At 49.2% G+C, this 13,397-nt stretch overlaps 1 protein-coding gene across 1 annotated transcript in view; it reads left to right on the top strand.

Annotated features, from left to right (window-relative positions):
• The window catches only part of TLN2 (talin 2), a 450,837-nt gene that overhangs the window by 402,200 nt on the left and 35,240 nt on the right, over positions 1 to 13,397 (top strand). Inside the window, exons 47-51 of the mRNA XM_060005857.1 lie at positions 2,395 to 2,561; positions 3,503 to 3,686; positions 7,075 to 7,200; positions 7,402 to 7,518; positions 9,700 to 9,885. Coding sequence (XP_059861840.1) covers positions 2,395 to 2,561; positions 3,503 to 3,686; positions 7,075 to 7,200; positions 7,402 to 7,518; positions 9,700 to 9,885 — 780 coding nt within the window. The remainder of the gene's footprint in view (positions 1 to 2,394; positions 2,562 to 3,502; positions 3,687 to 7,074; positions 7,201 to 7,401; positions 7,519 to 9,699; positions 9,886 to 13,397) is intronic.

The raw sequence follows: 13,397 nt of genomic DNA, 5'->3' as shown, positions 1-13,397 counted from the left end.
ATTTTCATTTTCTTTGAATAAATACCCAAAAGTAAAATTGTGGGATCACATGATAGTTCTATGTTTAATGTTTTGAGGAACCTCCATACTGTTTTTCATATAGGGCTGCACCAATTTTTATTCCCACCAAAGGTGTGTAAGGGTTCACTTTCCTCTACATCTTTGCCAACACTTGTTACTTCATTTTGATAATTAACATTCTGACAGATGTAAGGTGATATCTCATTGTGGTTTTGATTTGCATTTCCCTGACAATTATGTGGAGCATATTTGCATGTGCCTGTTGGCCGTCTGTGTATCTTTTTTGGAAAAATATCCATTGAGATATTCTTCCCATTTTTAAAATCAGATTTTTTTTTTTTGCTATTGAGTCGTATGAGTTCTTTATATGTTTACCAGATATATGATTTGCACATATCAATATTTTCTCCCATTCAGTAGATTGCCTTTTCATTTTGTTGGTGGTTTCCTTTCCTGTGCAGAAACTTTTTAGTTTGATATAGTCCCACTTGTTTATTTTTGCTTTTGTTTCTTGTGCTTTTGGTGTCAGTTTCATTGCAAAGACCCAAGACCTATGTCAAAGAAGTGACCAGCTATATTTTCTTCTAGGGGTTTCAGGTCTTACATTCAGGTCTTATATTTCATCCGTTTTGAGTTAATTTTTGTGTATAGTGTACGATAATGGTCCAGTTTGATTCTTTTGCATGTGGCTGTCCAGTTTTCTCAACACCATTTATTGAACAGACTGTTCTTTCCCCATTGTATATCCTTGGCTCCTTTGTCATAAATTAATTGATCAGATATGAATGGGTTTATTTCTGGACTGTCTATTCCATTGATTTACGTGTCTTTTTTTATGCCATTACCATACTGTTTTAATTACTGTTGCTTTGTGATATAGTTTGAAATCAGAAAGCATTATGCCTCCAGTTTTGTTCTTCTTTCTCAAAATTGCTTTGGCTATTTGGGATCTTTTATGGTTCCATACAAATTTTAGGATTGTTTGTTCATTTTCTGTGAAAAATGCCATTTTACTTTTTTTTTTTTTTTTGGCTGCGTTGGGTCTTCGTTGCTGCGCACAGGCTTTCTTTAGTTGCAGTGAGCAGGGGCTACTCTTCATTGCAGTGCGCAGGCTTCTCGTGGTGGCTTGTCTTGTGGAGCATGGGCTCTAGACGTGCGGGCTTCAGTAGTCATGGCACGTGGACTCAGTAGTTGTGGCTCGTGGGCTCTAGAGCGCAGGCTCAATAGTTGTGACACACAGTCTTAGTTGCTCCATGGCATGTGGGATCTTCCCAGACCAGGGCTTGAACCCGTGTCCCCTGCATTGGCAGGCAGATTCTTAACCACTGCGCCACCAGGGAAGCCCCCATTTTAATTTTGATCAGAATTGCATTGAATTGCATACTGGTTTTGGTAGTGTTTTATACTACCAAACTACTATTTTAACAATATTCTTCTAATCCATGAACACAGAATATCTTTTCATTTATTTGTGCCTTCTTCAATTTCTTTCTTTGATGTCTTGTAGTTTTCAATATACAGGTCTTTCACCTCCTTGGTTAAATTTATTCCTAGATATTCTGTTCTTTTTGATGCGATTGTAAATGGGATTGTTTTCTTAATTTCTCTTTCTGATGTTTGTTGTTAGTGTATAGACACACAATAGATTTTTGTTTATTGATTTTGTATCCTGCAAGTTTGCTGAAATCATTTATTCTAAATTTTTTTTTTTTATGGAGTCATCAGGGTTTTCTACATAAAATATCATGTCATCTGCAGGTTGTGACAGTTTTCCTTCTTTCCAGTTTGGATGACTTTTATTTCTTGTCTAAAACTTTTAGCTTTTCACCTTTGAATACGATGTTAGCTATTGGCTTGTCGTATGTGGACTTTATTATACTGAGGTGTGTTCTTTCTATACCCAGTCGGTTGAGGGTTTTTATCATAAACAGCTGTTGAATTTTGTCAGATGCTTTTTCTGCATTTATTAAGATGACTGTATGATTTTTACCCTTCGTTTTGTTAATGTGGTGTATCACATTGACTGATATGTGGATGTTGAACCATCCTTGCATCCCTGGAATAAATCCCCCTTGATCATGGTGTGTGATACTTCTACTGTATTGTTGAGTTCGGTTTGCTGATATTTTGTTGAGGATGTTTGCATCTGTGTTTATCGGGGATATTGTCCTGTAATTTTATTTTCTTGTGGTATCCTTGCCTGGTTTTGGTATCAGAGTAATTTTGGCCTCATAAAATGAGTTTGGAAGAGTTTCCTCCTCTTCTATTTTTTGAGCATTCTTTGCAGTGTTTCCTTTTTTTTGTAGTCTGAAAACCTATGGGTTATATTTTCTCCGTCTTCCATGCCCCCTGACATTTCCTCTCTGCCTATAGGTGTCCTTGGTGCTATCAGCTCTCCAAGCTGGGAACAAGGGGACCCAGGCATGTATCACAGCTGCCACTGCTGTGTCTGGGATCATTGCCGACCTGGACACCACCATTATGTTTGCAACTGCAGGGACCCTGAACGCAGAGAACAACGAGACCTTTGCAGACCACAGGTATGGGAGTGAAGGCTGTCCTGTGGGCTCCTGGATGGGGAGAGGTTCAGTATGGCCTGATGGACTTTGGAGATGCTGCCCAAGAGCCAGAAATGTGGTTATCCACTTTGATTTCAACAGGACGCTCAAGTGGGGGAAGTGACCCACGTAATCAAAATAAGTGCCTTTTCTCAACTGCAAACAGAGTTGTGTTCCAGCTTTGCCTCTCACAGCCTAAATCCAGTCTGCTCCAGCAGAGGATAGCTTTTTGATCTTTTTGCTTTCTAAGCTAAAAAGCTGTGCCCCTGATTTTTTTCACCATCCCTAGTAGGACTGGTAGTGGCCCAGGCAGGCATGTAGCTCTTACCTAAGTGAACAGTCAAGCTCCGAGCCTGCTGTCTCTCCCGGGCTCTGAGACTCTGCTTCAGAGGCTGGTACCAGGGTCTCGTTTGCTGCTGGAGACCCCACATATCCTCGCCACATGTCCAGCACCTTTCTTCCTCTCTCTTCAGCCCCAGGACTGGGCGGGGGAGGAGATTCCCAGTGCCCTGTCACCCCTTCCAGAACCCAGCCCCTTGGGCTGCGATGTCCAGGGCAAGGTCCCCTGACCCATGTGTCCTCACAGGTCTCTGTAACTATGAAGTATTTTCAGGGATAGTGGGAACCACAGGGAAGAAGCTACAGGGTGGGGGGAAGGGGGCCAAACTGATGAGCCTGAATCTTTAATTGAAGCTTTACCATTAATCGACTATGTGAGTTCTGGGCTGACTTTCCTCTCCTCTCTCCTAATTCTCTTACATGGAAGATGAGAGCCTCCTATTAAGGGAGGAGTAACGCATCACCTCTCTTCTTCAGTGGCCTTTAACAAAAGCCCGTAGAGGGGTTTCTTTTCCTCCTAACTACCAGCGACCAAGCTCTGCCCTTTGTCTCTCCTCCTCCCCACACTCTCCCGCCTTTCTCAGGGAGAACATTCTGAAGACAGCCAAGGCCTTGGTGGAAGACACGAAATTGCTGGTTTCGGGGGCTGCATCCACTCCAGACAAGCTGGCCCAGGCAGCCCAGTCCTCGGCAGCCACCATCACCCAGCTAGCCGAGGTGGTCAAGCTGGGGGCCGCCAGCCTGGGCTCTGACGACCCCGAGACCCAGGTAGGTACGGGCGGGCCTCGTGGTCCCACAGGCACTGTGCGCCAGGCCTCAGAAGAAAGCAATGGCAAAATAGGAACTTTGGGTGTGGACAACATGTGCACGGGTGCGTCTGTGGTTTGGGGACTGGTAGGAAGCAGTCATCTAGGCAGGATAGTGGCATGGACTGTGGTGTGGCCGTGGCTATGGAGATAAGCCAGAAGATTTGAGAGGAGTCTATAAAGAAGACTCAGTCGGGCTTGGTAAACGACTGGACGCAGTGAGCGTTGGAGATGAGGGAGAGGGGGGAGGCCGGGAGGACTGCGCGTTTCAGGCTAGATCAGTGAATGGATGGTGGCTTCATGTACCCAGCTGGGGCTCCCTGGAGGGAGGGCTGCCCCGGGCTGAGATGCAGGTGAGTTCGCTTTGCAGCGTGTTGCATTGGAAGTTCCAGAGAGACTCAGGGAGAACAGGTGTGTAGGCTTGAGCCTGCTCAGTTTGGGGGATGTGGATGTAGGGGTTATTGGCCGACAGACAGTGACTGCATCCACTGTCTGTGGAAGGAAGAGGAGAAGGGATCAAGACAAGCTGAAGAATCCACTATTTAGGACCATCTTCAGGAGAAAGAGATACCTAAGGAGACTGAGAAGCAGCAGCCGCTGGTAGGAGGAAAGCCAGGGGCCTGATGTGAAGAGGAAGGAGTGCTGCAAGCCACCAGAGAGGCAGCCAAGGCAGCAAGAAAGATGAAGGTCTGAGAGCCCAGCCCAGGGCCTTGGAGGGCAGTGGCCACCCAGCCAGGGCTGTGAGTGAGCAGTGGCCAGATGCGGGGGAAGGAAGGAAGCCAGTGTGTATAGATGCCCCACTTGAAAAGTTTGGCTCTAAGGGGAGGAGAGAGAGAGGAGCTGAGGGCCAGGGAAGGGCTGCGCGCTCTGTGACTCTCTGCTTTGGATTTAGCCACTTCGCTGCTATTACCTACCTGGTCCTTGGTTCCCCAGCCTAGACCATCAGCTCCTCAAGGACAGGATTCATGGTTTAGTGATCTTTGAAACCTACACACCAAGCACTGCTCTCACACATCGTAGATGCCCAACAGAGCAGTTCAGCTCTTGCTGAGCTAACAGCCAACCGTGGCCGTCATTGATGGATTCTCCCCACTCCCGAGTGCAAAACTTAAAAATCCCTCTGCTGTTTCAACCCCAGTGTGGTAAACACTTCAGTTTTCGCTGCTTAAACCATACTCAGTAAACAAGCCTATGCGGCCCATTTGGACACACTGGAGAGAGAACCTCCTACCATCCAGCGCCAGGGTTGACGACAGCTACTTTCCGGTGAGCACAGGGCCACCAGCTTTGCTCCCACACGGCTGTGACCCTTCCCTTCCTGATGTCCTCCGCTGGAGCGGAGCTCCGTAAAGGAAACATTCCGTCTGTTGGCTTTTTACTCCTTCTGCTGGCTTTCTCTTTGATAACATCAGAGCTCAGACTGGCTGCCTCCGGAATGCGAAACACTCACAGAAGTCTGCCTGGGTATTGTTCTTACCCCCATGGAGGAAGGAAAAGCTACAAAACGCCTCAGTGGGGATGGAACCCACACTTTCCCCTACCTAGTCCGGCTCAACTTGGAATGAATCAGCTGGGAGGATTTAAATCTTTGGATACAGAGAAACGTATCGAATTGCTTAGAGATTTAAACTCCCAAATGGTCTAGATGTCCTAGGGCCCAACTTCTTTTGAGACCGCCCGTGGGAGATGTCTCCTCAGAAAAGTGTGCCCACTCGCTGGTCGCTGTGCAGTGACCCGGGATGGGACAGTGTACGCCAGGTGTCAGCAGCACACCTGCCCGCTGCGCCTCCCTGTGGTGGTCCCCGCCATTAGCCCTCCCTCACGAGCCCCATCACAGCCCGACCTGCCCTGTGGTTTCAGAGGTTGGCAGAGGTCCCGTGCACCCTGTGGGTGAGAAGCCACGGGATAGAGACAGGGAGGGTTGGGAGGCTGGGCAGTCATGGCGTGGCTGTGCCTGCAGGTTCTGGGACGCTAGAGTTTCTAAGACGTTTTCACGTCCATTATTCAGTTGATCCTGCCAGCAGTGCAGTAAAGGGGTAGGGCTGGCACTGCTCACCCCATTTGTACATGAAGAGCCAGGGCCATAGAGCGTCATACAGTGTGGAGGTGAAGACCGTGGCCCTTGTGATCACACTGACCAGAGTCTGAATCCCAACCTTGCCATTCCCAGCGTCTGCCGGTGTGGACACGAGCAACGTAGTTCCCACTCACAATGGCAGTGATGAGGGTTAAATAAGATAACGTGCATTGTGCTTGGCTCGGCCCCTGGAACACTGCCCTCAACGAAGGGAAGTTGTTGTTCTAGAAGTAGGAGTTGTTATTGTAGCTGCTGGACCCAGAAGACTTAAATGTAATACCCAATATCATGTAATTCCTAAATATGCCTGGTACTTGAGATTCCAAGTGTAACACACAGAAGAAGTGGCCTATGGTCTCTGTTCAGTTAGAAGAGTGAAGATACTGTGTTCCATCCGGTGTTACATGGGTACACATCTGTATATTCACCCATTCTGTGAGTACTTGCTGAGTGCCCACTGCACGCCAGGTCCTGTCCCGAGTGCAGAACACAACAGACAGAAGACCCGGCCGGCCCTCCTACAGCTTCCATCCAAGTCGAGGAAGAAGACAGATGGTGTATAAGTGAATAAATAATAAAGTAATTCCACATACTGCTAAGTGCTATAAATAAAACAGGGCAAGCTGAGGGAGTTTCAGTGGGGGTGGGCTTATAGCTAGAGTGGTCAGGAAGGGTCTCTGAGGACATGACATTTGAGCTGAGACCTGAAGGATGGAAAAAGCCGGGTTCCAGACAGAGAGGGGAGCAAGAGCAGAGGCCCTGAGGTTGGAATGAGGGAGGATTTCCAACAGGGAAGAAAGACAGACCCACATGCCTGTAACATGCTGAGTGAGTCAGGATCCCAGGAACCAAGTCTGGGGATGCAGGTGGGCTGCCACGGAGGCCTTGCAGGCCAGGGCAGGAGGCTTGCGTTTTGTTCTCAGTGGTTTTGGTGACCAGTTCCAGGCACAGGTGCGTGGCATGGCGTCTCGGGGTGTCTGCTCAGCTGCCCTCATCCTTTCATAGGCAGCATGTCAGCAGAGCCGCCAGCAAGGCGGTGTTTCTGAATATGCTACATCTAGCGGGGTCCCGCTCTCTGGCTCAGCATCTGACTTCCTTAGGGAGCTTCTTCAAGTCTGCAATCTGGTTTTCCCCCCAGCCTCGCATCAGAGTCTCCAAGGCTGGTTCCTGGGGATTCTCCTGTGCTGCAGGCTTGGGAGCTGCTGATGGAGAGCCTGCTCTTGGACTGTGCTCCTGGAGCAGCCTGCTCACCCGGGCCCATGCTGTCTTTCAGGTGGTGTTGATCAATGCCATCAAAGACGTGGCTAAGGCCCTCTCAGATCTCATTGGTGCTACCAAGGGAGCTGCCAGCAAGCCCGCCGATGACCCCTCCATGTACCAGCTCAAGGGGGCTGCCAAGGTAGAGTGGAGCCCCAATTAGGGGCAAGCGTGCCAGGGGTGCTGCAGTGAGAGATGCACGCTCGAGAGTATTGGAGGATGTGCATCTGAGCTCCTTTCTCACATAGAGGTGCTGGTACTCGTGGCATTAGATCTGGAACTAAAAGGAGGGACGGGACCTCAGCACACTCCCTATTTTCTCTTGACATCTCTTCCCATGCAGGTGATGGTGACCAATGTCACCTCCCTCCTCAAGACCGTGAAGGCGGTGGAGGACGAGGCCACCCGGGGCACACGGGCGCTTGAGGCCACCATCGAGTACATGAAGCAGGAGCTCACGGTAAGGAGCCGCCAGTCACCTCCCTCAGGCTCCGCATCCAGCAGCTGACCCCAGTGCAGCTTCTCTGAGACTTCTAGCATAAAGAGGTTTTACCTGGAACACCTGAGCTAGGGAGGCCCACTTGCCTGCCTGCTGGTACGTTTGTATCATGGAGACCCCATGTGAAACTGACCTCTGAGTTTGGCTAGGATCAATTTGTAATTGTAGTTAAATGAATTAATGTATGGCTTGGGACCATTCGGGTTAAATTCCACTAAAATTGCAGCATGAAACGAAAGTGCTCCAGAAGAGTCCTGGTAAAGGGAAAATTCAGTGTAGCCGCTTGCCCTCGCCTTGAGCTCAAACGGTGTATACACTGTGCAGCCACATAGCCCCTGCTGGTTCCCGTTGCCATTGGCAACAGCTCACGCTGCTGCACACGTACGGATTTGGGAGTCTGAGGTTGGCTATTAGGAAAACCTGGATGCCTTTACCTGGGACACTTCCCTTTAACATCAGGCTTCCTTCTGTGTGAGGTGTCTGATCTCAGAGACACTGACCCCATGTTCGCTCTTACCTTGTTCCACCGTCGTAGAGCGAGGGTGTCCTGGTGATACACTATGATTGTCTCCTGTTCTTTTGATCCTGAGACAATTGTGGATTGAATCATCCTTATCCCTAGAAATAGAAATATGCTGAAAATGAGTAGTTTCAAACTGAGATTTCTTTTTAATGGGAGGTCTGATTCAGCTTCTCTTTTGGAAGAAGGCGTCTTTAGAGGGTCACCTGTGAGGGCCACAAGCCGCTGAAGGGCAGCAGTAGAGACAAGCAATTCTGTTGGGTTTTGCTGGTGGAGGCTCGGGTTCTCTTGTCCTGTTTTTAATGAATCCGACCTTGGTTGGTGTTGTGCTCAGTTCTCACATGGAGAAGAAACTAAAAAATAGAGGCCTTAAGGCTGCTGCCTGGCGCTAACCTGCTTGCACGGGCTGGGGGCTTCTTACCAAAAGTCTGGACACACATTCTGACAGGTGTGGGTGGGCCTAATGGTGGCAACCGAAGCGATTTGAAATTTGGAGCTCTCTTGGGAAATTACAGACACATGGTCGACCTAAGTATACCGATGTGGTTTAGAATTGACCCAGACTGTGCATTTTCGTGGGCACAGGAGGTTTCCAAAGGAGCATGTGTCCCGAGACCCACGTTAGTGTGGAGGGCTCTGTCCATGTTCATTCCACTGCGGCATTCAGGGGTGGCCCTGGGCGGCCTGATGGTAGCTGTTCATTTTTAGGGGAGTAGTGATGTTTAACGGTGGTTGGCACATGGCAGGGATGCTGGCTGGGTCCTCCTTTCTGCTTCCAGGAAGACTTCCCTGCTGAAACATGGCTGCCTAGGGCAGAAGACAGAGCAGCCCCACCTGGTTCGGGATTCCTCATGTACAGGGACAGCCAGGGCACCCATCACTCATGGTAGAACCATGGCAGATGGGCTGGAAGCAGAAACGGCTGGCTTGGCTGGCAGGTGGCACTTTAAAGTGGGATATTCACTTACCATGGCTAATTTATTTCAGCTTCTCTAAAGGGGTGTGTGTGTGTGTGTGTGATTAAAGAATTCACAGCGTCAACGTGGCACACTCAACCTGAACACCTCCACACGATTAGGCAGTTATATTTGTAAGAAAGGCTAAGAATAGAAGAAACTGAACGCTTCATTTCCCCCAGCCCCACACTCTTTTAAAGAGAGAGAACTGAGTCCAGAGCAATGCATCCAGGTCAGTTGTGCCCTGGAACCAGCAACTGGGCTGCGGAGTTTCTGGGAACTACCGAAGCAGGAGCAGGAATGGGCCAGGAGAACTGGGAAGCCGCACGCTGCCGCCTGTACCCCACCCCGGTGGGGGTGAGTGGGTAACGAATACACATTGAGTGTCAGTTTCCGAAGGCAAACAAGTTAATGCTGTGGGTCGTTCTCCCTCCCCACGTCGTCCCCATGAATGCCGAGTACAGGTGTGTGAGGCTTATGCACGCCGGAATCTTGAAAGCAAGAATGATATTACTGTATTCACATTTCTAATTTCCTGCCCTCTGACGGCTTCTTCCCGTGGCTGGCTTGGTTTTCAGACACTGAGCCACAGCCGGTAGGGGAGGCATAAGTTATTTCTGTCCTTCCCTTTTTGATTTTTTCAGCACTTCGATTTCTAACTTCCAGGTATTCCAGTCCAAAGAGGTACCTGAAAAGACATCATCACCTGAAGAATCCATCAGGATGACCAAAGGCATCACCATGGCAACAGCCAAAGCCGTGGCAGCTGGGAACTCGTGTCGACAGGAGGACGTGATTGCCACCGCCAACCTGAGCCGGAAGGCCGTGTCAGATATGTTGATGGCTTGCAAGGTAAAGGCCTTGGCGTCGTTTGGGGTGGGTAGGGTAGTGTTCGTTCACGGTTGAGCTGTTGGGTTCAGTTTGGAGAGAGGGAGGGGCTGGCCACGTGTAGAAGGGAGCCGCTCGGTACCTTAACCTGTGTGTATAATAGGCTACGCGGGAAGGCAGGTGTGCCCGTCAGCCCCCGGGAGGTGACTCTGCGGGCAGGTTTGTGTCTGAGAGGGCATGGAGTAGGCTTGCCGACTGACCCTCCCACTTTACCTCTCAGTTCTTCCTGAATAGGCGGACACCTTCTTCCAAGGGCTGTAGTGGAGGCCGCTCTGGCAGTAGTAAAGCGGGCGTGTGACATTTTGTTCCAGGCCCTTCAAAGGAAAACCACACCCCTTGTCAGCCTGCACCCTTTCCTGCTTCCATAGGTCAGCAGCCATTCTGCCCCCGGAGGGGTGTTGCCATAATTGGGTGAGGCAGTGAGTGAGAGGAACCAGACAGAACGTCAGGGATCTGCCTTTTTGCTCTCTGTGCCAGACGTCTTGGAGCAGCTCCTCTGATCCTTGGGGAGACAGTGGGGGCCACTGCCCTAAGCCAGTGCTCATGGAAGGAGCTGGGGAGACCTGAGCTTTATGACCTTCACTTTATTTTTGATCTGTTAAGCCAGAGAGCCGTAAGAGCCTCCCATTGAGCACCTCCACCCCAGCCCTCCATCCTTCTAGGGACAGCTGTGGCCCAGGGACCCTGACTTCTGCTCCATGATGGACCGATGACCCCCTTGCCGTGGTGGGCAGATGGGGCTGAACCACAGAAAGGGAAGAGCAGCTGTTGCAGCTGGGTGTCCTCAGCAACAGGGCCCTTCTTTGTGGTACAGTGAGTTGTGGGGAGAGCTGGTGCGGGGTCGGACGATGGCCTCTCAGGTTCCTTGGCAAGGGTAGGGTGGGCTGGGGTCCCTGGGCAGAGGCAGGGGGAGGCAGCCAGGCTGAAGGGCTGGGTGTGGGGAAAAGCACCGCATTTCCTGGTCTCCTGGGTGTGGGGGAGGGTAGAGCATGGGGAACAGGGGTAGGCGGGGGGCGGGGGGGGGGCAGAGGGCGGCAAGAGGGTTGGGCCACTGTCCTGAGGACCGAGTGCTCTGGGCCCGGGAGTTTAGACTCTCCTGAGGCCACAAGTACAGTTTTGATGCGCTCAGTGGAATCTGCCCTGGCAGAAGCGATAATTCCCTGAAGGGGTTACGGCCTCCGTCAGAACAGTATTTACCAGGGACTTCCCTGGCAGTTCAGTGGCGAAGACTTAGCCTTCCAGTGCTGAGGGTGCGGGTTCAATCTCTGGTCAGGGAGGTAAGATCCCACATGCCACTGGGGCCAGGCCAAAAAAACAAAACATGAAAAACAGAAGCAATATTGTAACAAATTCAATAAAGACTTAAAAAATGGTCCACATCAAAAACAAACAAAAAACTCTTAAAAAAAAAAAAAAGAACAGTATTTACCAGCCAGATATGGCCTGAAGGCCACCATGGTGTATATGCAGGGCACCTCATAGTTTTGGAAGGGCTGGCGTGTATGTTCTGTCGTTCAATCCTAGATGGGAAGGGTAAAGGAATTCTCCTAATGTGAGCTTGCCAGAAAGGGCATGCAATAAGGACATATAGAAAGCCAGGGATGCCTACTGGTGGGTCAAGAAGGAACCCTCTGTGCCAAGCAGAGGGCCACGTGGCCATATTTGAACACCACCTTTGGGGCTGAGCAGGGCAGAAACGGAGGTGCAGTAGGTCCCATACTGACTCATCAGAGACAGGATTACGCTAATTGCTCCAGTGGGGATGCAGACTTCCCTATACCCTAAGTTTATTCTCGTGTCTGTTTCTTTCTCGTCTTCCTTTCATGTCCATACGTCTATGTCAGATACAATTTTATATCTCTGATTACAATTAATGTTACATGATTGTTTCTGCGTTACTAGCAGTCATTATAACTGACTCTTTATTGACCACAAAATACTCTGGTAATGAATATACTCTTTCCCCCACTATCAGATACTTAGATTGTCTGCAGTTTTTTTTAAATCATCAGCTTTACTGCAGTGAACATCTTTGGGTATATCTGTTTTTCGTGTGCCTTGGATGATATCCTTAGGCAGACTCCCAGAAGTAGAATTAGGAGGTCAAATGGTGTGACATTCTAATTATTGCTCGATTGCTCTCCCCAAGGGCTCTACCAGGTTAGAGCCACCAGCCATGAACAGCAGCTCCCGCACAGCTCTCAAGGAGGGCCTTGCACGTTACCTGCTGGAGGAGCATCATAGCCCTTGTCTTCCCCCAGTGGTGTCTCGTCGAACCAGACGTGGGCTCTGTCCTCACACTTGGAGACACGGGGGCGAGGCTAATTAAAACGCAGGAGGGTAGTGTATATATGTCCATGCCACTCTCTCGCTCCGTCACAGCTTACCCTTCCCCCTCCCCATATCCTCAAGTCCATTCTCTAGTAGGTCTGTGTCTTTATTCCTGTCTTACCCCTAGGTTCTTCATGACATTTTTTTTTTCTTAAATTCCACATATATGTGTTAGCATACGGTATTTGTCTTTCTCTTTCTGACTTGCTTCACTCTGTATGACAGACTGTAGGTCCATCCACCTCACTACAAATACCTCAATTTCGTTTCTTTTTATGGCTGAGTAATATTCCATTGTATATATGTGCCACAACTTTATCCATTCATCCGATGATGGACACTTAGGTTTCTTCCATGTCCTGGCTATTGTAAATAGAGCTGCAATGAACATTTTGGTACATGACTCTTTTTGCATTATGGTTTTCTCAGGGTATATGCCCAGTACTGTGGGAAGCAGCCGCATAGCACAGGGAGATCAGCTCGGTGCTTTGTGACCACCTAGAGGGGTGGGATAGGGAGGGTGGGAGGGAGGGAGACGCAAGAGGGAAGAGATATGGGAACATATGTATATGTATAACTGATTCACTTTGTTATAAAGCAGAAACTAACACACCATTGTAAAGCAATTATACTCCAATAAGGATGTAAAAAAATAAACGTAAAAAATTAATTTTAAAAAAACGCAGGAGGGGTTAAAGGCCTGGCCCGTTACTCCTCAGATGAATACAACCAGGCTCATAAGTGACAGATACTGGCCGCTCGAATTATCCCCACCCCTCTTGGGGTGGTTTGGGGGGTCAGGTAAGCGGAAATTTCCCAGGTGTTGCCCCCAACAGCTCCCAGTCCTGGGGAGAGGGATTTGACTGGAGGGAGCATGGAGGCGGGTCACGCTTCCCCTTCTGCCTTGACCTTTTATCCTAATGTGTAATTTGTATTTGTCCTGACTTGTGATTTATTTGCAGTTTTCTATTTTTTGTATTCTTGTAAGGCCCCTCGAGTTCTTTCCAGAGTGAGGTTGTAGAAGGAGGAAAGGCTAAATGGGTAGGGTTGCCAGACTGAGCAAATAAAAAACAGACCACCCCATACTTATGCTAAAAGTTTTCATTGTTTATTCGAAATTCAAATGTAACTGAACGTTCTGTAGT

This window comes from Delphinus delphis, chromosome 2, assembly GCF_949987515.2.
Source record: "Delphinus delphis chromosome 2, mDelDel1.2, whole genome shotgun sequence".
In the NCBI taxonomy this organism is placed as follows: domain Eukaryota; kingdom Metazoa; phylum Chordata; class Mammalia; order Artiodactyla; family Delphinidae; genus Delphinus; species Delphinus delphis.
The sequence above is the reverse complement of the archived record's forward strand: the minus strand, read 5'-3'. Positions and strand labels throughout refer to the sequence as shown.